Source organism: Girardinichthys multiradiatus, chromosome 4 (genome assembly GCF_021462225.1).
Source record: "Girardinichthys multiradiatus isolate DD_20200921_A chromosome 4, DD_fGirMul_XY1, whole genome shotgun sequence".
Classification (NCBI taxonomy): domain Eukaryota; kingdom Metazoa; phylum Chordata; class Actinopteri; order Cyprinodontiformes; family Goodeidae; genus Girardinichthys; species Girardinichthys multiradiatus.
This window is the reverse complement of record NC_061797.1, coordinates 34,632,510-34,655,181: the sequence shown is the minus strand read 5'-3', so window position 1 is coordinate 34,655,181 and position 22,672 is coordinate 34,632,510. Positions and strand designations below refer to the sequence as shown.

Below are 22,672 nucleotides of genomic sequence, written 5' to 3'. Positions count from 1 at the left end.
CTTTTTATCTCTTAGCCAAAATTACGGAAATATTAGACTAAAACAACTTCTTATTTCTCATTTTATTTTTTTATTTTTTTTAAAGGACTTTGATGTTTTTATAATCGAACTCGAAAGAAGTACAAGTTGACGCCAGCTAATCAGCCCAAGATACCTCCCTTCACCTCAGTGGACTTTGACAAACTTTTACAGAAATTGGCTGTTTTGGAGAAGAAAATCCATCGACTAGAAGTGAATGTGGAGGTGAATATGGGGTACAACGATGATTCAACTCTGCCTGTGATCCCAAACAGTGTCAGCCAGCTCAACAACTCAGCCGGCAATCAGAACACTAAGAATAAACCTACTGGCAGACCCCACTGGCATGTTTTAGGCGCATGCCCAAAAAATCAAGGTGGACGACTCACTGGAAGATCTCAGCAATTAAATAAATTAGAATGGCCTGAATTACAGAGACATGCTCCCGTTTCCCCTGGGAAAAGTAGACTTCAACAGCGAGCTGCTGTCACAACAACTGATAGGAGTGAAACAGCTGGAAATAATGGAGTTCCCTCCAAAACAGATTTGCCCGACTACAGAATGAAAACCAGGAAAATGATCCATCTTCTGAGATCAATAAAAGATTTGAGAACAACCTTCATTCTAAACAGTCTTCTAAATTGCCAGAGAAAAAGCGCCCCACCGGACCAAGAACCCTAATAGTGGGCAACACAGCTGTGGATGGAATTAAAAACTTCTGCAACAAGAAAAACACAGAAGTTATGAGTGGTACCAGTAACGTGGTCTTTGAAATCTCAGAGAATATTCTTGCAATCACAGAAAAGCGCCCATCTCTAGAAAACCTAATTATACACTGTGGAGCCATGGATGACGTGGCTAAGAAAAAATCAGAAAGACTGAAGGAGGATTTCACTCGTCTGCTGAATATTGTTGGAGGACCCTTTGCACCGATTTTCTGTGGAGATGAGATTTTTTCCAGACTTCTGATGATTAATAAGTGGTTGAAAAAAACATGTGCTACCACACCTGTGAACTTCATCGACAACTTCAATATTTTTTGGGAAAGAAGACAACTCTTCAAGCAAGATGGTTTCTGTTTGAACAAGCCAGGAGCCAGACATCTCACGTCTAATCTCTTCTATTCAGTAAATAATCTGCCAGCAGCTTCGACCTTCAGCAGAGAACATGGAGTATCACCAACAATGATAACGCTGCCTCCAACAGCTCCAGCAGAAACAATCAGTCAGTTGGCTGAGAAAGAGAGGTCATCACAAAAGGTCTCTCTGTCGAAATCCACAGGAGAAGTGGACCCCCCATTATACCCCCATCCCCACAAACCCAGACCCAGACCGACACCCCTGGTAAAACCCCCTCACCCCAGACCCCGACCCAGACTGCACAGAACTCTCCCATCTCCCCACTGAGCCCGCTTTTTGTTTTACTGGATTCTGATAACATGAAAGGAGCTCTTAAAATTGGGACCCAAATGGCTCTGACATCTTCACCATTCAACACCCCCCATGGCCAACATCTTCCAAATGCCGCAGAGCCCCCCGCCTTGATGTTATGTTTTTAACAGAAACATGGTTACATGAATTTAATGAAGCTCCCATTCTGATAGAGGCGACACCTCCAAACTACATTTTTCTTTGTGAGAGCAGACAGCAAAGAAAATGTAGAGGGGGGGCCACTTTGTTTAAAGATTTATTAGAGTGTAAAAAAGTATTTCTGGGCAAATTTGACTCTTTTAATTATTTGCTCTCCAGGTAAAGAGCCCGGTCCGGACCATGTTCTTGAATATTTACAGGCCTCCTAAGTCCAAAACAAACTTTATCAGTGATTTTAATGAGCTTTTATCTGTGATATGTGTTGATTATGACTGTTTAATTATTGTGGGAGACTTCAACATTCACATGGACAATCCTGAAGACAGAATTGCAATAGATCTTTGTGACACTCTTAGAAATTTTGGTTTAACTCAACATGTTAAACAGCAAACGCACAAACAGGGACATATTTTGGACTTGATCATCAGTAAGGGTCTAAACATTTCCAAGGTGTCTGTAACTGATGTTGCTCTATCTGACCACTTTTCTGTTAAATTTGAAAACATCATCAGCAATGACTCAGTTTGCCAAAGAGACATGATAAGAAAACGCATCTTTAAGGATGGTGCTGCTGAAACCTTTAACCAGATTTACTCTTCTACCTCCACTTTGCCCTGTAACACTGTAGATGAGCTGGTAGATAACTTTCATTCTAAAATCTCGGACATCATTGATTCAATTGCTCCAATTAAAGTGAAAGTCGTTTCTGGGAAGAAAATGTCTCCGTGGAGAAGTGCTCCACCAGTCAGAAGTGAATAAAAAGGAGTGTCAAAAAGCTGAACGCAGGTGGCGAAAGACTGGACTCCAGGTTCACTATATTATCTATAAAGAGAGACTATGCAGATATAACCTACAACTGAAAAATGCAAGGGAATCCTTTTCTGAGATCATCAGCAAAAACTTTAACAATGCTCGTGCATTATTTGCCACGATCGACAGGTTAGCAAACCCTCCTCTAACTGTAGCATCTGAACTCCACTCTACCAGGGTCTGCAATGAATTTGCTAACTTCTTTACTGAAAAAATCCAAAAGATCAGAGGGGCAGTCAGCACATCCACATCAACACCAGTATCAATGTTGTCTTCAATTAGAACTGATTTTGCCAAAATTTCCCAATTTCACCAAATAAACTGCAAAATCTTAGAAGGAATTGTACAGCAACTAAGCTCTTCTTCCTGCTGTCTCGATCTTTTACCCACAGCTTTCCTTAAGAAAGCTTTGCCTGTCATAACATCTGATTTAACACAAATATTAAATATGTCCCTTTTGTCAGGTGTTTTCCCCCAGGCCCTAAAAACAGCAATTATCAAACCTCTATTGAAAAAGAGCAACTTGGACAAGTTGCTACTACAGAACTACAGACCTATCTCAAACCTCCCCTTCATCAGTAAGATTATTGAAAAATCTGTGTTTCAACAGTTAAACACCTTCCTAACAATGACCAGCCGCTTCGTCAGGCTTTCCGTGCTCACCACAGTACAGAGACTGCTCTTGTCAAGGTGTTCAATGACATCCGTAGAAATGCAGACTGTGGAAGAACCACAGTGCTGGTATTATTGGACCTTATTGCAGCATCCGACACTGTTGATCACTCCATTTTATTAGAGCGCCTATAAAACTGGGTCGGCCTTTCTGGTACAGCACTCAACTGATTTAAATCCTACTTGAAGGACAGGGACTTTTTTGTGTCAGTTGGTAACTTTACATCAGAGACCACAAAAATCACATGTGGCGTTCCCCAGGGGTCCATCTTAGGGTCCCTCCTATTCAATATCTACATGCTCCCCCTAACTCAGAATTTAATAAACAACAACATAAGTTATCATAACTATGCAGACGACACACAGCTATACGTGACGATGTCACCAGGTGACCATGAACCCATTCAAGCGCTGGGGAAATGCTTAGAAGAAATCAATGCATGGACGGGCCTAAATTTTCCTCAGCTGAATCAAAACAAAACTGAAGTAATAATCTTTGGACCAAAGGAAGAGCGTTTAAAAGTTAACACACAGCTTCAGTTAATACAGCTAGAAACCACCAGTCAGGCTCGAAACCTGGGTGTAGTGATGGACTCAGACCTGAACCTTCAGAGGCACATAAAGGTAGTAACTAGGTCGGCCTTCTATCACCTAAAAAACATCTCCAGGATTAAAGGACTAATGTCTCAGCAGGACCTTGAAAAACTAATTCATGCGTTCATCTTTAGTAGAATTGATTACTGCAATGGTGTCTTCACTGGTCTGCCTAAAAAGTCAATCAGACAGCTGTAGTTGATCCAGAACCCTGCTGCCCGCGTCCTCACTAGAACTAAGAAAGTGGAGCACATCACCCCGGTTCTACAGTCCCTACACTGGACTATTCCCTGTAGCTCAGAGAATAGAGATTAAAATACTTCTGTTAGTCTATAAATCACTGAATGGCTTAGCACCAAAATACATTACAGACTTGTTGTCAGTGTATCAACCACCCAGACCTCTCAGGTCTTCTGGCTCAAATCTACTCTGCATACCCAGAACCAGAACCAAACATGGAGAAGCAGCTTTTAGTTCTTATGCTCCATTAATCTGGAATAAACTGCCAGTAAAAGCACCGAAACCCTAAGTTGCTTTAAATCAAGATCAAAAACTTATTTGTTTAGAGTGGCCTTTGACTGTGCCATTTAGGCATGATTAGTTGTGTTTTCAGTCCAATTTTCCTTTCATTTTCTTGTCCATCATTCTATTCTCTTTATTTTATTTTATTTTACTTTTTTAAATTACCTCTGTTGTTTGATTTTATCATTTGATTTGTTTTTCTGTGTCTGTATCTGTGTTTATTTGCTTTGTGATTGTATTGTAATTGTATGTACAGCGCTTTGAGTGTCTCGTTGCTGAAAAGCGCTATATAAATAAACTTACCTTACCTTACCTTATAATCTCATTAATGGCTTTTTGCATAAGATTCAGTGCTGAACTACTGATTTTCAGTCACTTTACAATGCAAAGAGAAGCTGCATGCTCTCAGTTACTCATTTGCATTAGCAGCACACACAGTGTAATTTCACCATAGCCATGGTGATGCATCAAGTGTTTGGTACCTGCTTGAAAAATCCTGGTTCTCAAACAAGCAGTTGTGATGGGTAAGGAGAGGGAATTTACCTTATTTTAGTGTAATCTTCCTAAAATTATTGAGTCAAAATATACCTTAGTGTAAAATTTTGAGCTTTGTATAATTTTTGTTTATACTTCATGAACAGGTTGGAAGCAAGCAATCATGTTCATCGTTAAGAATCCTGTTAAATGTTTTAGCAATTATGCTAAAGCTTTGTTTTTCATTTTCTGTGTTTTTCCTTTTACACTTTAGAATAATATTGATGTAGAAAATAAATGCTAGTTTCACTACAGAAAGAAATCTGTACACCAGGTAAAAAATAAATTGTTTTACTAATAGGATATCCTGTGATAATAACAATAAGTTTTGATTAATGATGTTTGCAGTTCTCAAAAACTGATTGTTTGGGTCGGGGTTTTCATTTTTCAACAGTTTGTTTCCTGATAGCATCAATTTCTGCTATGATGATGTTTTACAATGTGAATAAATGCAATTACCATGTACTGTTTGGCTGCACAGTTTTACTGCCTAATGCAGTTCTAGTGAAGTAGCCTATTTGATAGAAGTCACATTTTATATTCGGTGCAAGATTCATTTTTTGTGTCTTTGTCTTCAGTTATTGCCAAGAAGATTATGATGGATTTTGTTATCATTTTTTGTTGTGATTTATTGTCATCATAATAAACAACAAAAAAAGTTATTTTAGTCTTGCTGGTCTCTTGTACCATATCTGCTAAAGGGAATTAAAGCAGCATATTTAATAAAAATTTTTTAACATAATTCATGTCGCCTTAAGTCTAAATGCCAATTGGCTTTATTTTGTTATGACTAAAAAGCACAATAGGCAGAAATGTTTTTAGTTTCTGTCAAGGTAGTCTTGTGCCTACACATCTAATAAATTTAGTTATTTGGTGATGCAGCAGTTCAGTCTGTGCTTTCTAAAGCTGCGGCTTATCTTTTCTGTTGCCGGATTGTGTGCCCAACATACAGTCATGTAAATAAACATGTTCATATACATGCAGATTCCATGATGTAACCTGACCTAGACTTAGTAATAAGATTAAAATAGACACCACAGCAAAAACCGTTTTTTTTATATCCGTTTGACCGGACAATGTGCTGACTTTTGATTTTTAAAAACTCAGTTACACGTGGAATCAGGGATTTGTCTTAATTTACTGGTGTGACACAGACCTAACATTTTTATTTTAAGGATATTGTGTGGCATTTATTGTGATTAATATTAAGGATATCTGTATTTTTGATAATAAATCAATCACTGCAGACAGTCTGAGCCACACAAACACAAATGGTGCGTTAAAAATGTTGTGTGCCTATTCTCAAACATGCTCCTTCTCTACAGATTACATTAAGTAGTGTAACTGCTGCTGAACAGAGCACAATGACACATTTATTGTACACTTTAAAGGTGAGAGTAAGTCTACTGAAAACTACCATAAATACATCAACGTAATTGCCCTCTGAAATGATGAAAGCGATTGTTACTATGTTGTGTTTCAGTAGGTTGCATTTATCAGTGGTGGAAGCGCTGCATGTCTCCCACCTTTGCACATTTGGGGGTCTTCCCTTCTTGCTGTAGTATTCTTTATAACAAGAAAATGACAGATTAAGAAATCTCCTTCAGGTGTATTGTACCAAATGCTTGCTATTCTGATGCTGTCCTGACCTGCTTTAAGTGTTAGGAGTTATCTTAACTTTACCTGAGTAACGTTTAACCCTCAGCCCTCCACCTTCTTCAAATCTTCAAAATGATAGCAGCACAAACGAAAATTTGTTTTGATGAACTTTGGCTATTTTTATTTTTTAACTCATTTTCAGTCCAGCCCCTGTACCTGGCCATGCTGTATAACTGTGCATCATGTACTTACAATGCCTTGCGAGAGTACTCAGCCCCCTTGAACTGGTCAACCTCTTGCCACATTTCAGGCTTCAAACATAAAGATATAAAATTCAAATTGTTTGTGAAGAATCAACAACAAGTGGGACACAATCGTGAAGTGGAATGAAATTTATTGGATGTGGCAAACATTTTTAACAAATAAAAAACTGAAAAGTGGGGCGTGCAATATTATTTGGCTCCTTTACTTTCAGTGCGGCAAACTCACTCCAGAAGTTCACTGAGGATCTCTGAATGATCCAATGTTGTCCCAAATGACTGATGATGATAAATACAGGTCCTTCTCAAAATATTAGCATATTGTGATAAAGTTTATTATTTTCCATAATGTCATGATGAAAATTTAACATTCATATATTTTAGATTCATTGCAGACTAACTGAAATATTTCAGGTCTTTTATTGTCTTAATACGGATGATTTTGGCATACAGCTCATGAAAACCCAAAATTCCTATCTCACAAAATTAGCATATTTCATCTGACCAATAAAAGAAAAGTGTTTTTAATACAAAAAACGTCAACCTTCAAATAATCATGTACAGTTATGCACTCAATACTTGGTCGGGAATCCTTTTGCAGAAATTACTGCTTCAATGCGGCGTGGCATGGAGGCAATCAGCCTGTGGCACTGCTGAGGTCTTATGGAGGCCCAGGATGCTTCGATAGCGGCCTTTAGCTCATCCAGAGTGTTGGGTCTTGAGTCTCTCAACGTTCTCTTCACAATATCCCACAGATTCTCTATGGGGTTCAGGTCAGGAGAGTTGGCAGGTCAATTGAGCACAGTGATACCATGGTCAGTAAACCATTTACCAGTGGTTTTGTCACTGTGAGCAGGTGCCAGGTCGTGCTGACAAATGAAATCTTCATCTCCATAAAGCTTTTCAGCAGATGGAAGCATGAAGTGCTCCAAAATCTCCTGATAGCTAGCTGCATTGACCCTGCCCTTGATAAAACACAGTGGACCAACACCAGCAGCTGACACGGCACCCCAGACCATCACTGACTGTGGGTACTTGACACTGGACTTCTGGCATTTTGGCATTTCCTTCTCCCCTGTCTTCCTCCAGACTCTGGCACCTTGATTTCCGAATGACATGCAGAATTTGGTTTCACCCGAAAAAAGTACTTTGGACCACTGAGCAACAGTCCAGTGCTGCTTCTCTGTAGCCCAGGTCAGGCGCTTCTGCCGCTGTTTCTGGTTCAAAAGTGGCTTGACCTGGGGAATGCGGCACCTGTAGCCCATTTCCTGCACACGCCTGTGCACGGTGGCTCTGGATGTTTCTACTCCAGACTCAGTCCACTGCTTCCTCAGGTCCCCCAAGGTCTGGAATCGGCCCTTCTCCACAATCTTCCTCAGGGTCCAGTCACCTCTTCTCGTTGTGCAGCGTTTTCTGCCACTTTTTCCTTCCCACAGACTTCCCACTGAGGTGCCTTGATACAGCACTCTGGGAACAGCCTATTCGTTCAGAAATTTCTTTCTGTGTCTTACCCTCTTGCTTGAGGGTGTCAATAGTGACCTTCTGGACAGCAGTCAGGTCGGCAGTCTTACCCATGATTGGGGTTTTGAGTGATGAACCAGGCTGGGAGTCTTAAAGGCCTCAGGCATCTTTTGCAGGTGTTTAGAGTTAACTCGTTGATTCAGATGATTAGGTTCATAGCTCGTTTAGAGACCCTTTTAATGATATGCTAATTTTGTGAGATAGGAATTTTGGGTTTTCATGAGCTGTATGCCAAAATCATCCGTATTAAGACAATAAAAGACCTGAAATATTTCAGTTAGTCTGCAATGAATCTAAAATATATGAATGTTAAATTTTCATCATGACATTATGGAAAATGATGAACTTTATCACAATATGCTAATATTTTGAGATGGACCTGTAGAATCCACCTGTGTGTAATCAAGTCTCCGTATAAATGCACCTGCTCTGTGATAGTCTCAGGGTTCTGTTCAAAGCGCAGAGAGCATCATGAAGACCAAGACAGACACCAGGCTGATCCGAGATACTGTTGTGGAGAAGTTTAAAGCCGGATTTGGAGACAAAAAGATTTCCCAAGCTTTAAACATCCAAAGGACCACTGTGCAAGCAATCATATTGAAATGGAAGGAGTATCCACTGCAAATCTACCAAGACCCGGCCGTCCCTCTAAACTTTCATCTCGAACAAGGAGAAGACTGATCAGAGATGCAGCCAAAAAGCCCATGATCACTCTGGATGAACTGCAGAGATCTACAGCTGAGGTGGGAGAGTCTGTCCATAGGACAACAATCAGTCGTACACTGCACAAATCTGGCCTTTGTGGAAGAGTGGTAAGAAGAAAGCCATTTCTCATAGATATCCATAAAAAGTCTCGTTGAAAGTTTGTCACAAGCCACCTGGGAGACACACCAAACATGTGGAAGAAGGTGCTCTGGTCAGATGAAACCAAAATCGAACTGTTTGGCCACAATGCAAAATGATATGTTTGGCGTAAAAGTAACACAGCTCATCATCCTGAACACACCATCCCCACTGTCAAACATGGTGGTGGCAGCATCATGGTTTGGGCCTGCTTTTCGTCAGGAGGGACAGGGAAAATGGTCAAAATTCAGGTCCAGACCTGAATCCAATCGAGAATCTGTGGAAAGAGCTGAAGACTGCTGTTCACAAACGCTCTCCATCCAACCTCACTGAGCTTGAGCTGTTTTGCAAGGAAGAATGGGCAAGAATTTCAGTCTCTCGATGTGCAAAACTGATAGAGACACACCCCAAGTGACTTGCAGCTGTAACTGCAGCAAAGGGTGGCGCTACAAAGTATTAACGCAAGGGGGCCGAATAATATTGCATGGCCCACTTTTCAGTTTGTTATTTGTCAAACAAGTTTGACACATCCAATAAATTTCATTCCACTTCACCATTGTGTCCCACTTGTTGTTGATTCTTCACAAAAAATTTGAATTTTATATCTTTATGTTTGAAGCCTGAAATGTGGCAAGAGGTTGACCAGTTCAAGGGGGCCGAGTACTTTTGCAAGGCACTGTACACGAGTAAAACGTAAAGAAAGGGAGTAAAGTTATCCACTTAGAGATATTTTAATACATGTAAGGTAAGGTAAGTTTATTTATATAGCGCTTTTCAATAACAAGACATTCAAAGCCTGTAATCCTTTTAGTGAACAAAATCCTTTTCACATTCAGAATTATGATAATAAATATTTAGTATTGAACCTTTTGATGACCTCTGAACTATTTTAATTAAGAGAAAAAAGTTGTTTACCCCTCATGATCCCTTGCTTTGTCTTGTTTTAGAGTCCATATGCAGCTTCATATAAACAGAACCATACAAGAACATCCAGATAAAGCTCATAAAGACATGTTGGTTTGAGAAACGAGTTATTAGTTAGGGAAAGCTGGCTATTTAACCGTATGTTAACTAAGAGTTTATTTTGTCTAAATAATAGAATCTAGCAAAGTAGCTAAAGTGGAAAAGCAGAGTATTACAACTACAACCCACCACACCTTTTGGCATATTTTCTACACCAAGACACAAGATGTTGAGATTTTGTCATCTAGTTGGTGCTACCATCTTCTCTTCTCACATCATCTCCTTCTGCTTCAGAGTGATGTTTGTGTGTGTGTGTGTGGGTGTGTATGTGTGTGTGTGTTCCTGTCTTGGCATCAACGTGAGAACCATTTTCCCAATTTCACCATCAAATTGAGGACCGATTGTACCAAAGTGAGGACATTTTGCTGGTCCTCACGACCTATTTTGCTAACGGTTAGGTTTAGGACTAAGGTGTGAATTGAGTTTAGGTTAAGGTTAGGGTTAGGCATGCACTGGTAATGGTTAGGTTTAGGTGAGTTTAGTGTCAGGGTTAGGGCATAGAAAGGGTTGAAAATGACTGAAAATCAATGGAAGCCATTGGGAGTCAACACATGGTCCTCACTACATATAGCAAAACAAGAGTGTGTGTGTTTGTTTGTGTGTGTGTGTGTGTGTGTGTGTGTTGTGTGTGTGTGTGTGTGTGTGTGTGTGTGTGTGTGTGTGTTTGTGTGTGTGTGTGTGTGTGTTTGTGTGTGTGTGTTGAACCGCGGTGACAGAAAGGGGGGCGAGTTGAAATAACACCGCTCAACCTTCTGTGCTGTTTGCAATCTGTTAAGGGGTTTCTATGGAAACCCAGAGCCTTGGAAACCTTGCATCAAAGTCCAGATGAAGTGATGATGTGTCGGTCTGTCTCTGGCCTCAGAGTGTATCTTACCTCTTTGTGAACCAGCTTGGGGTATGTGTTCAGGAGACGTGAACTAGATCTCTCATCCAGATCTGTAATAGTCAAGTATGTCTAAATTTAAAAAAATAATATAGATGTACTCACCTGCAAAATTATGAGGACGTATCTCTTCAATTATCAAAATTTTCCTCATATCCCCCACATGTTTAATTCTTTAATTCAGTGCTATTTGTATTTTTTGCCCTAAGGATGGCAGTAAGTCTGTCATGAATTTAGAGCACACAGTGTAGAGGTTCATGAGTCACTGCTAGAGAACTTGTGAAATATCTAAAAGAAAAGAGATATCTGAAAGCTCGTTGTGACTCAGACGGGTACTCATTAGCCACTGATTTTTATACAAGAAATTCAGTCAGCATATTTTTTTGTGTTGCTTGTGAAACAACTGAAAATCTGTCTTATATTCTAGATTTTACAAAATAGCCACCTTTTGCTTTCATTACTGCTACGCACACTCTTGGCATTCTGTTGATGATCTTCAAGAGGTAGTCACCTGAAATGGTTTTCACTTCACAGGTGTGCCCGGTCAGGTTTAGTAAGTGGGATTTCAAGCCTTATAAATGGGGTTGGGACCATCAGTTGTGTTGTGCAGGAGGTGGATACAGTACACAGCTGATAGTCCTACTGAAAAGACTGTTAGAATTTGTATTATGGCAAGAAAAAAGCAGCTAAGTAAAGAAAATGGATTGGCCATCATTACTTTAAGAAGTGAAGGTCAGTCAGTCCGAACAATTGGGAAAACTTTGAAAGTGTCCCCAAGTGCAGTCACAAAAACCATCAAGTGCTACAAAGAAACTGGCTCACATGAGGACCGCCCCAGGAAAGGAAGACCAAGAGTCACCTCTGCTGCGGACGATAAGTTCATCCGAGTCACCAGCCTCAGAAATCGCAGGTTAACAGCAGCTCAGATTAGAGAACAGGTCAATGCCACACAGAGTTCTAGCAGCAGACACATTTCTAGAACAACTGTTAAGAGGAGACTGTGTGAATCAGGCCTTCATGGTAAAATAGCTGCTAGGAAACCACTGCTGAGGACAGGCAACAAGCAGAAGAGACTTGTTTAGGCTAAAGAACACAAGGAATGGACATTAGACCAGTGGAAATATGTGCTTTGGTCTGATGAGTCCAAGTTTGAGATCGTTGGTTTCAACCACCGTGTCTTTGTGCGGTAAAGAAGAGGTGAACGGATGGACTCTACATGCCTGGTTCCCACCGTGAAGCATGGAGGAGGAGGTGTGATGGTGTGGGGGTGCTTTGCTGGTGACACTGTTGGGGATTTATTCAAAATTGAAGGCATACGGAACCAGCATGGCTACCACAGCATCTTGCAGCAGCATGCTATTCCATCCGGTTTGCATTCAGTTGGACCATCATTTATTTTTCAACAGGACAATGACCCCAAACACACCTCCAGGATGTGTAAGGGCTATTTGACCAAGAAGGAGAGTGCTGGGGTGCTGCGCCAGAGGACCTGGCCTCCACAGTCACCGGACGTGAACCCCATCGAGATGGTTTGGGGTGAGCTGGACCACAGAGTGAAGGTAAAAGGGCCAACAAGTGCTAAGCATCTCTGGAAACTCCTTCAAGACTGTTGGAAAACCATTTCAGGTGACTACCTCCTGAAGCTCATCAACAGAATGCCAAGAGTGTGCAGAGCAGTAATCAAAGCAAAAGGTGGCTACTTTGAAGAACCTAGAATATAAGACATATTTTAAGTTGTTTCACACTTTTTTGTTCTGTATATAATTCCACATGTGTTAATTCATAGTTTTGATGCCTTCATTGTGAAGCTACAATATTCATAGTCATGAAAATAAAGAAAACTCTTTGAATGAGAAGGTGTGTCCAAACTTTTGGTCTGTACTGTATATATATATATATATATAAAATAAAGGGAACACTTAAACAACACAATATAACTCCAAGTAAATCAAACTTCTGTGAAATCAAACTGTCCACTTAAGAAGCAACACTGATTGACAATCAATTTATCACGCTGTTGTGCAAATGGAATAGACAACAGGAGGAAATCTTTGGCGATTAGCAAGACACACTCAATAAAGGAGTGGTTCTGCAGGTGGGGACCACAGACCACTTCTCAGTACCTATGCTTTCTGGCTAATGTTTTGGTCACTTTTGAATGTTGGTGGTTCTTTCACACTCGTGGTAGCATGAGACGGACTCTACAACCCACACAAGTGGCTCAGGTAGTGCAGCTCATCCAGGATGGCACATCAATGCGAGCTGTGGAAAGAAGGTTTGCTGTGTCTGTCTGCGTAGTGTCCAGAGCCAGGAGGCACTACCAGGAGACAGGTTAATACACCAGGAGACAGGCCAATACACCAGGAGACGTGGAGGAGGCCGTAGGAGGGCAACAACCCAGCAGCAGGACCGCTACCTCCGCCTTTGTGCAAGGAGGAACAGGAGGAGCACTGCCAGAGCCTTGCAAAATGACCTCCAGCAGGCCACAAATGTGCATGTGTCTGCACAAACGATTAGAAACCGACTCCTTGAGGATGGTATGAGGGCCCGATGTCCACAAATGCACTCACAGCCCAACACCGTGAAGGACGCTTGGCATTTGCCAGAGAACACCAGGATTGCCACTGGCGCCCTGTGGTCTTCACAGATGAAAGCAGGTTCACACTGAGCACATGTGACAGACGTGACAGAGTCTGGAGACTCCGTGGAGAGCAATCTGCTGCCTGCAACATCCATCAGCATGACCGGTTTGGCAGTGGGTCAGTAATGGTGTGGGGTGGCATTTCTTTGGAGGCCCGCATGGCCCTCCATGTGCTCGCCAGAGGTAGCCTTACTGCCATTAGGTACTGAGATGAGATCCTCAGACGCCTTGTGAGACCATATGCTGGTGCGGTTGGCCCTGGGTTCCTCCTAATGCAGGACAATGCTAGACCTCATTTGGCTGAAGTGTGTCAGCAGTTCCTGCAAGATGGAGACATTGAAGCTATGGACTGGCCCGCCCGTTCCCCAGACCTGAATCCGATTGAGCACATCTGGAACATCATGTCTCGCTCCATCCACCAACGTCACGTTGCACCATAGACTGTCCAGAAGTTGGTGGATGCTTTAGTCCAGGTCTGGGAGGAGATCCCTCAGGAGACCATCCGCCGTCTCATCAGGAGCATGCCCAGGCGTTGTAGGGAGGTCTTACAGGCACGTGGAGGCCACACACAATACTGAGCCTCATTTTGACTTGTTTTAATGTCATCACATCAAAGTTGGATCAGCCTGTAGTGTGTTTTTCCACTTTAATTTTGTGTGTGACTCCAAATCCAGGCCTTCATTGGTTAATAAATTTGATTTCCATTGATGATCTTTGTGTGATTTTGTTGTCAGCACAGTCAACTTTGTAGAGAACAAAGTATTCAATGAGAATATTTCATTCATTCAGATCTAGGATGTGTTATTTGAATGTTCCCTTTAGTTTTTGAGCAGTGTATATATATACTTCTCACCAATTAACTTTTGATGCAAAAGAAAATAGCTAAAATTGTATTCGGGTACTTTCACTTTATTTTGCCCATTTTAGTCTGCAAGTAGGTTGTAGTAGTTACATTCCTGCTTATGTTTTTATTTAAAAAGATACGTCCGTGATAAAAACATTTTTCTACAGCATAAATATGAAAATTCAGGAATGCATATTATGATGTCAAATTATTTATTCGTTGAGGTATGGAAAACTGTTTACAAACAGCTCCGTTGTAAATTTCTACTAATATGTATGTATCTTTTTCAGAATAATAATAATAGAAGACAGTAATAAAGTTTAGCTACAAATATTCAGATGTTCTAGTTTTAATGTAGAAAATGTATTTTGGGGAAATCTGGCACAAAAGGCAGAAAATAGTAAAATTGGAATCGAAACCCATTTCAGATGCCTGCAAAAGGGATTTTTTTTCTAGTGTGGAATGTTGACTTTCACAAAGAATGAACTACATAGAAATATTTGCAACAAACAGCCAGTCATGATATTGAGTATTAAATTAGCTTGATATATTGAAATAATATAAGTGCTCCTTTTAACAGACTTCTCGTTAGACTTCCAAATCAAATGGCTGTTTCAGTAGATTACTATATAATGTTATGTCAGTGAGTAAGGATTGCATAGGTGGGGTCAACGATAAAAAGCAGTGTTCAACTGATTTCAATATAATATTGCTGGAGATTGGTCATTTGTATGCAGTCATAAAGCCGTTCAGTTCTTCATTGACACAGAAATTTAGTTTTTAATGATTTACTCAGTATTCTCAAATAATGAGCTTATTCAAACTATGAAAAAGCATATTGAGATTAATGGTATTTTAATCTTCATTATAATTGTTTTGCATCTTAATGCAGACTTTATTACTGATCCAAAATACTTTAAATATGCCAAAAATAGCTTTGAATCTTTCTACTTTTTTTGCTAAAGCTTTCTTACAAAGAAAGCAGAAGATATGGTCATCCATATCTAATGCTTTTGTTTGTTATTATCTTGTTTTTAGGAATGAATAACAAAAGCATCTAAATACATTTTGTTTGAGCAATAATAAACCCTTGAAGGGCTTATTTCATGTTTGTAGTATTGGAAGTTATGTGTCCGATCTACATCTATTTCTCTCTAGTTCACTAAGTTCATCGTGGCCTGGGACAATTATCCCATTACTACTAGTTTCACCTTTGTACAAATCCAAAAATATCTGTAAAGACTCTTAGATTTAAAACTATTAGAAGCTAAGGGAGCATCTGTGTCACTCTCCTTTAACGAGAATTTAACACTAATGTTGTTAAGTCTGAGACTAATCTGCTTCTGGAAATAGCTCTAAGTGCATTAGATGTATGTATCTCCAGCTTTGTAGTGAATCCAAACTGGATCTGACATTTGTCCCAACTAATGGTGGTAAGATTTATGTCAAAGGCAACCATGCACTGCCACATGGCAGAAAGAGTAATATATATATTATAGAACAATAAATTGTTGTTTGTGTAGCACCAGAGGAGCTCTTTTTAAACTAAATGCACGTTTTCAAGTGTGATTCAAAATTTTATTATAATAAATATTCTAGACTGTATTTACAAGACCTGAAACTGCAGTATAGACTGTATATACAAATCTTCTATTTACATGTTGCAATGTTTTACATTCAAATCTGCAAGAAAACCCTGAATAGAAACAAGAACAGGCTTTACAGTACAAAGGTGCAATAACAAACGACTGTGCACATCTCGTCCTCCTTCCCATGAAGCTGCTGAAATTTGATGCAGTTGAATGAGATGCAGACCTATTACAGTGCAGTTGTAGAGATTATTATGATGCATTAAACTGTGCTGACAGGAGGGTGGAGCAGTGCAGATTTGTGCACCAAAGTGATGAGTAGGGATTAACTTCTGGCTCTGGTTTCCAAAGGCATATAGCATAAACCTAATTTTCAGACTAGATGTTTGTCCTGCTTGTATTAACACACCTGACTTTTCTGGATTGAAATCGAGCCTTTAAAGCATCAGTCAGATGGACATCAACAGAGAGACTTGACCATCGGCTGCATTTATGCTTGAGCTTTTCCACTAATCCACTTGGATTACGTGTTGTTTATGTCTTCCTGATGGCTAGACGCTGTCATGTAATTTTATTACTTTTTTCTCCTCTCCTCCAAAAATACATGACATTTTGCCCCTCACAAAAAAAATGAAGGACCCATGGCCATCCTCTCCCATGCATTCACCATCTATATTGTTCTAGTAGCTTATGTTTTATCAAGTGCAACTCCTTATCTCCACCAAATACATTCACAAATCCAAGAAAGATTTATAACTTTGGGTAAGAACAAATTTTCACCACTTCAAGACCTCCATCTCCGTCTTGTGGAGCTCTTGCTCTTTCACACGGTTGCCTCCCATGGAAAGCTGAGCAGATGTCCATCAGGGCAGCCTGCTGTTGGTCAGACAGTCCACTACATATTGACAACTAAATATCCCAGAACCAGAGCGACTGTTACGATGACAAAGAACACCACCACGGCACCAATCGACGCAGCGCCCCCCTCCCTGCCGCCTCCACCTTCATCGTCTTTGGGCTCCTCTTCGCAGATAGAGATGACACCCACGGAAGAGTTCCCCACGCTCATGTTGGACTTGAGCTCGGCACCCGCTTCTTGTTTTGCTACCACGGCCCACGGCGCCACCTGCACTTTCATCTCCATCTCCTCCATCATCTGGCTCACCTGGGTGATCTCGGTCTGCAGGTCCCTGAGGTCCGCCGTGTCGATGTTGCTGTCTCCCTCGTATTTCATGTTCTGGACGCTCATGGCCCGGGCGGCCACCGCATTTGTGCTGCCGGTCATGCCTGTCTGGATGAGGTGCCTGGTGGGCACCTTGAGGGGGAAGTCCTGCCCTATCTCTAATGATCTCTTCATGTCTACCTCTAGGAGCTCCATGCTGCTGGAGAACAGTACCCACAGGCGCTCGTACTCGGCGCGGTCCTCCTTGCTGAGGGTCTTGTCTTTGAGCAGGGTGGTCAGTTTAGTCCTGTTGGCCACGGCCAGCTCCTGGGCCTTTTTGCGGGTCTTCTTCAGCTCCTCTCGCAGGTTCTGGGAATCCGATGTGCTTCCCAGAGCGATGACCAGGTGCCTGTAGCAGGCTGTGACTTTGTTCAAAGCATCTAGCATTGTTTTGCATTCCTCTTTCCCCATGACTGATTGGGAAAAAAACCACAACCTCCTCCTTTATAAACGGGAAACAACAAACCAAAGAATCTTGGGAAGAAAAGGCGAGGTTAGTTAAAGTGCTTTAGTCCCTCTCCTCAGTTCAGTGTCCACGGGAGCACACCACCTGCTCTACAAATCCACACAGCGCTCCAGTCAGAGGAAATTCATCTCTTTCCATGCTCCCTCCTGCGCACGAGCAGGCACAGAGAGCGGCTTAGAAATTAATGCTTCCGTCACCTAGAGGGCTTCGGGTTACATTTGCGCTGCCTCGTCACGGGATCAGACATCAGCAGATCCAGTCTCCAACAGAACCGACCCGAACTGATGTGAAACAATCCGATTTTTCTGAAGACTGTGTTCCAGAATCAGCTACAGGTGCCCCGACATCCGCCTTAGTGCACGATGCCTTCCTCCGTCAGTGCTCGGAAATAACGCGCAGCTGGGAGACACTGTTGTTTTCATTCAGTGTCACAAAAACAGAGGGCTGTAAGGGACCAAACACGAGGAGCACAACCATAGTTCGTCTGCTCGGCTCTATGTATCTGCGTGGGGAGCTGTCCACTTCAGCACCCTGTCGATGATGTTTAAATAACAATCAAGCCTTCAATGGTCACATGTGCGCACAAAACACGGCCATTCAGAAGGCAGGCAGGGAGACAGGGTAGCTCCTCTCTTATTGGTTGGTTTACACAGACATCTGCTTCAGCTGCGTCATGTCATTGGCTACTCTGTCCAGAAAGTGGGTTGCGCTGAAAGCCATCATCCATCTTCAACCATCTGGATTCCTGCATATTACCAGCGACTGCCAGAGACAGGTTGACCAATTGACCATTTTTGACAAATGACCTAATGTATAGCGATGCTATCATGATACATAACCGCACCAAAAAACAGAATATTGTAAATCAGTCTCTGTGACTGATCTATGTAAATCTATGTTTCAGTAATTTAATTCAAAAAGTGAATGATTTCCAGTTTCAATGTTTACCATGATAAAATTGCTTACAGTTAATAATACAGTTTTAAAGTGAGATTAACATTCAAATCGTACATGATAACAGCTATACTAAAACTCCAAGTTTGGAATAAAGCTTCTGAGATGCCCAGTAAAAAAAAGAAATAGTTCAACCAAAGGAGAGCACTGTGTGTTAAATGCTGCTTTATAGCTGCGCAAGGAAGGCTTTTTTTTCCCCCACAAGTTAGTATTTTGTTTGAACCATCAATCAGTACAACTTAATAACTCAGACATCGCTTCTTACCTTCACAATGACAGCCTTAAGCATAAATGCATTGCGTTCGGAAATGCAAATCGGACACCTAACAGTATCATCTCTCATGAAAACACAAGAGTATGGATGCTGGGTGCGTTGTGGGTATAATTACAGATTGTAATTTGTCTGTGGCATCATTTAATAAAAGGTAGTTAACAAATGATATTACTACTGCTATTTCTGCGACTACTGATCAAAATAATGTTATTACATTTGTTTCTGGCTTCCCTCTAATGAATTTATTTTATTTAAAGCAATGCATTTTACACATATTTAACAAATTTCAACAGAACTGTGATGATATTGGTAAGCATGATAAATCTTTACACAATAATTGTAATAAGTAATTTTCATATGTTAACATGCCTATACAGGTACAACTCAAAATATCAGCATATTGTAAAAAAAAAAAAAAAAGTTTCGTATTTATATTACTCATTTCAGACAGTGAAACTCAGACATTATACAGATTCATATCACATGGAGTGAAATACATTTCAAATTTTTATTTCTTGTCATTTTAAACCCCAAATTCAGCACCTCAGAAAAATTTAATACTACATCAGATCAATAAAAGCATATTTATTTTAAACAGAAATGTCAGGCTTCTGAAAAGTATGTTCTTCTACTACCCTCAATGCTTGGTTGGGCCGCCATATGCATGAATTACTGCATCAAAGTATCATGGTAGGGAAACAATCAGTCTGTGACACTGCTGAGGTTTAATGGATGCCCATGTTGCTTTGATAGTGGCCTTCAGGTCATCTGCATTGTTAGTTTTGGTATCTCATCTTCCTCTTGACAATACCCCATAGATTTTGTATGGGGCTTGGGTCAGGCTGGATTGCTGGCCCATCAAGCACAGGAACACCATGGTCACTGGACCAGGTTTTGGTACCTTTGGCAGTGTGAGCAGGTCCCAAGTCCTGCTGGAAAATGAGATCAGCATCTCCATACAGCTTGTTGGTAGAAGGAAGCATGAAGAACTCTAATATTTCCTGGTAGATGGAATGTGCTGACTTTGGACTTTCGTAAACACAGGGAAAACATGTCAGCTGATGACATGGCACCCCATATTATTACTGACTGTGGCAACTTCACATTGGACTTCAAGCAACGTGGATTCTGTGCCTCTCCACTCTTCCTCCAGGCTCTGGGACCTTGATTCTAAATGAAATGTAAACTTTATGTTCAACTGAAAAGAGGACATTGGATCACTGAGCAAAGTCCCATTATTTTTCTGCTAGCCCAGGTAAAAGAGGTTTTTGAACACATCTGTAGGATTTGTCTGTGGCTCTTGATGCACTGACTCCATCCTCGGTCAGCTGCTTATGAAGCCCCCACCCAAATTCTTGAATAGATTTTGCTTGACAATCCTCTCAAGGTTGCGGTTATGCATGTTGCTGGTGCAACCTTTCCTGCCATACTTTTTCCTTCCACTTGACTTTCTATGAATATGGCTGGATACAACACTCTGTGAACAAGCATGTTTTTTAGCATTGACCTTTTGTGGCTTACCTACCTTGTGGAGGGTGTCAATGACTGTCTTCTGGACATCTGTCAAGTCATTAGTCTTCCCCATGATAGTGTAGCCAACTGACACAGACAGAGAGACCATTTAGAGACTAAGATAACATTTGGAATTTGCTTTGTGTTGTTTAACTGATTAGGGTGTGACAACATGAGTTTCCAATTTTGAACTTTTTTATAATATTCAAATTTTCTAGGACACTGAATTTTGGATTTTTGTCATCTGTAAGCCATAATCATCAAAATTTTACTAAATAAATGCTTAAAATATATTTTACTCTATGTGTAATACATCTATATAATGTACTTTTTAGAAATAGGTGATATATCGTGAGTGTTTTCACGATATTCTAATTGTTTTTGATTTACCTGTATATTATATAGAGTCATTACACACAGATTGAAACCATTCATTTGCTGTTAATCTTTATTATTAACTTTTACAGCCAATGATAACCCTGAATTCAGTTTCTTGTAGAATCTGAATATAACATAAAATCAATAGAAAAAAACATTTCATTTAAATCAATCTGTGTGTACTGAATCTATATTTGAGTTTTACTTTTTGATTTGAATTACTGAAATAAAGATCTTTTTGATGATATTCCAATCTATTAAGATGCACCTGTGTGTCATAATATCAGAGCTAGACCTCATTTTATGTGACTAGGTTTTAATCATTTAATTGGAGTAGACAGCTTTGTGAGATGCCACAACTACCGCCCTCACATGTTTTTTTAGGCCAGCGAGGATGCCAGCTGCTGCGCACACCATCATCTGGATAATGTGTTGTTAATAAGTTGACTCCTGCTGTGTTAGGAGGCATGAGACAAATAAGAAAGCTGTGTGGTATTTGCCTGCTTTGCTCTTTTTGCATTATTGAAGCGGATGCGGCCTAATGATCCAGTGACTGCAGTGCAGAGCTAATGGACTAAAGAGCAGAGGATGCCTCAAGACGGAGTGAGAAGGCTCGCTGTCTGTTTAGGCTGACATCTGCAGTGATAGAGGGATTTATTTCTTATCTTTGCTCACACTCTGAAATATAAAACTCTTTGCTCACTGAAACTGTATGCATATTGCTCACACATTACATTATAATGTAAAAACTTTCATTTATTTGAATGTGCTGGGATTTTAAAAAGAAAGAGTTGTGCAGTGCGATAGATAAGACCCACAGACTCTAAACAGGTGATTTTACATTTGGTTACTTAAAAATAGTGTCTGTTTGTTTTCCTGCAATGAGATTGCAGATACCGGGTCTGTTGAACTCAAGTGTGTAAGATGAGTCAGACATGCAGGGGCTTGATTACTCTCAGAGTGAACACATCATGGAAAATTTGATTTTTTGATTTTTTTCTGCAAAGGTTCCCAGTAATTCTCACATACTCAGTAGCAGGAGCCCAATCAGATGTTAGTCATACCTTTACACTGGCTCAAAACAGACATATCCTAAAATAATTATGACTCTTCTACTATTCGGTGATATGATATGGCTGAGATCTCTAATACAAAATGAAGAAATTTACTACCTTTGAGTTTCACAACAGTGTAAGACTGCTATGATGTAAACCCTTGCTCCTTCTGTTTGGACTTAGGAGGAAAAGTCACAGCCAAGTGCTGTTAATTAAATTAATTTTAAAAAAACCTATCAGCACCACCTATAGTAATCTCTTTAAAATCAGGGGTTTAAGCAGTGAGCTGCTCCAGTCCACTCAAATGTGTGTCAACACAGTGACAAAATGGAAAGACATCAGCACTGCTCATAGAGAATCAGTTGCTGCTGCCATCACTTTGCAAAGAGTTATAACGTCATTTTCCAGCAATATATGCTCCATCACGATCAGCGTGAAAGATCATTCTCAGGTGAAAAAAATCTGAGACTGCTCTCAGTTATCCCAGGAGTTGATGTCCAGTCCATCACAGGACAACACAGGACAAACAACCATACATGCACACACTCGTAACTAAGACTTACAAAATCCACTGAGATCAATTAATCTAACAGTCTTGTTTTGGGACTGTGGGAGGAAGCCGGAGTACCTGGAGAGAACCCACGCATGCACGGGGAGAACAAGCCCTGGACCATCTTGCCGTAAGACAACAGTGCTGACCTGTGCTCCACCATGGGACCCTTCCATCTATCAGCACTAGGAAATCAGTTTAAATAATTCATCAATTAATTAAAGAACAATTACAAACATTACCAACTTGAGCATCTAAAAAATGTTACTGTTTCCAATTTCATTATAAACTTGATTAACTTGTTGGAGTTTAAATCAGG

The 22,672-nt window shown here is 40.5% G+C and overlaps 1 protein-coding gene across 1 annotated transcript; it reads right to left on the bottom strand.

The window, feature by feature from the left end:
* Positions 1 to 15,917: 15,917 nt before the first annotated feature.
* si:ch73-167i17.6 (regulator of G-protein signaling 9-binding protein) lies at positions 15,918 to 18,392 on the bottom strand. The gene has a single exon (XM_047362588.1). It carries the CDS (start codon positions 17,573 to 17,575, stop codon positions 16,838 to 16,840), a length of 738 nt encoding a protein of 245 aa, XP_047218544.1. The 5' UTR covers positions 17,576 to 18,392; the 3' UTR covers positions 15,918 to 16,837.
* Positions 18,393 to 22,672: the final 4,280 nt, after the last annotated feature.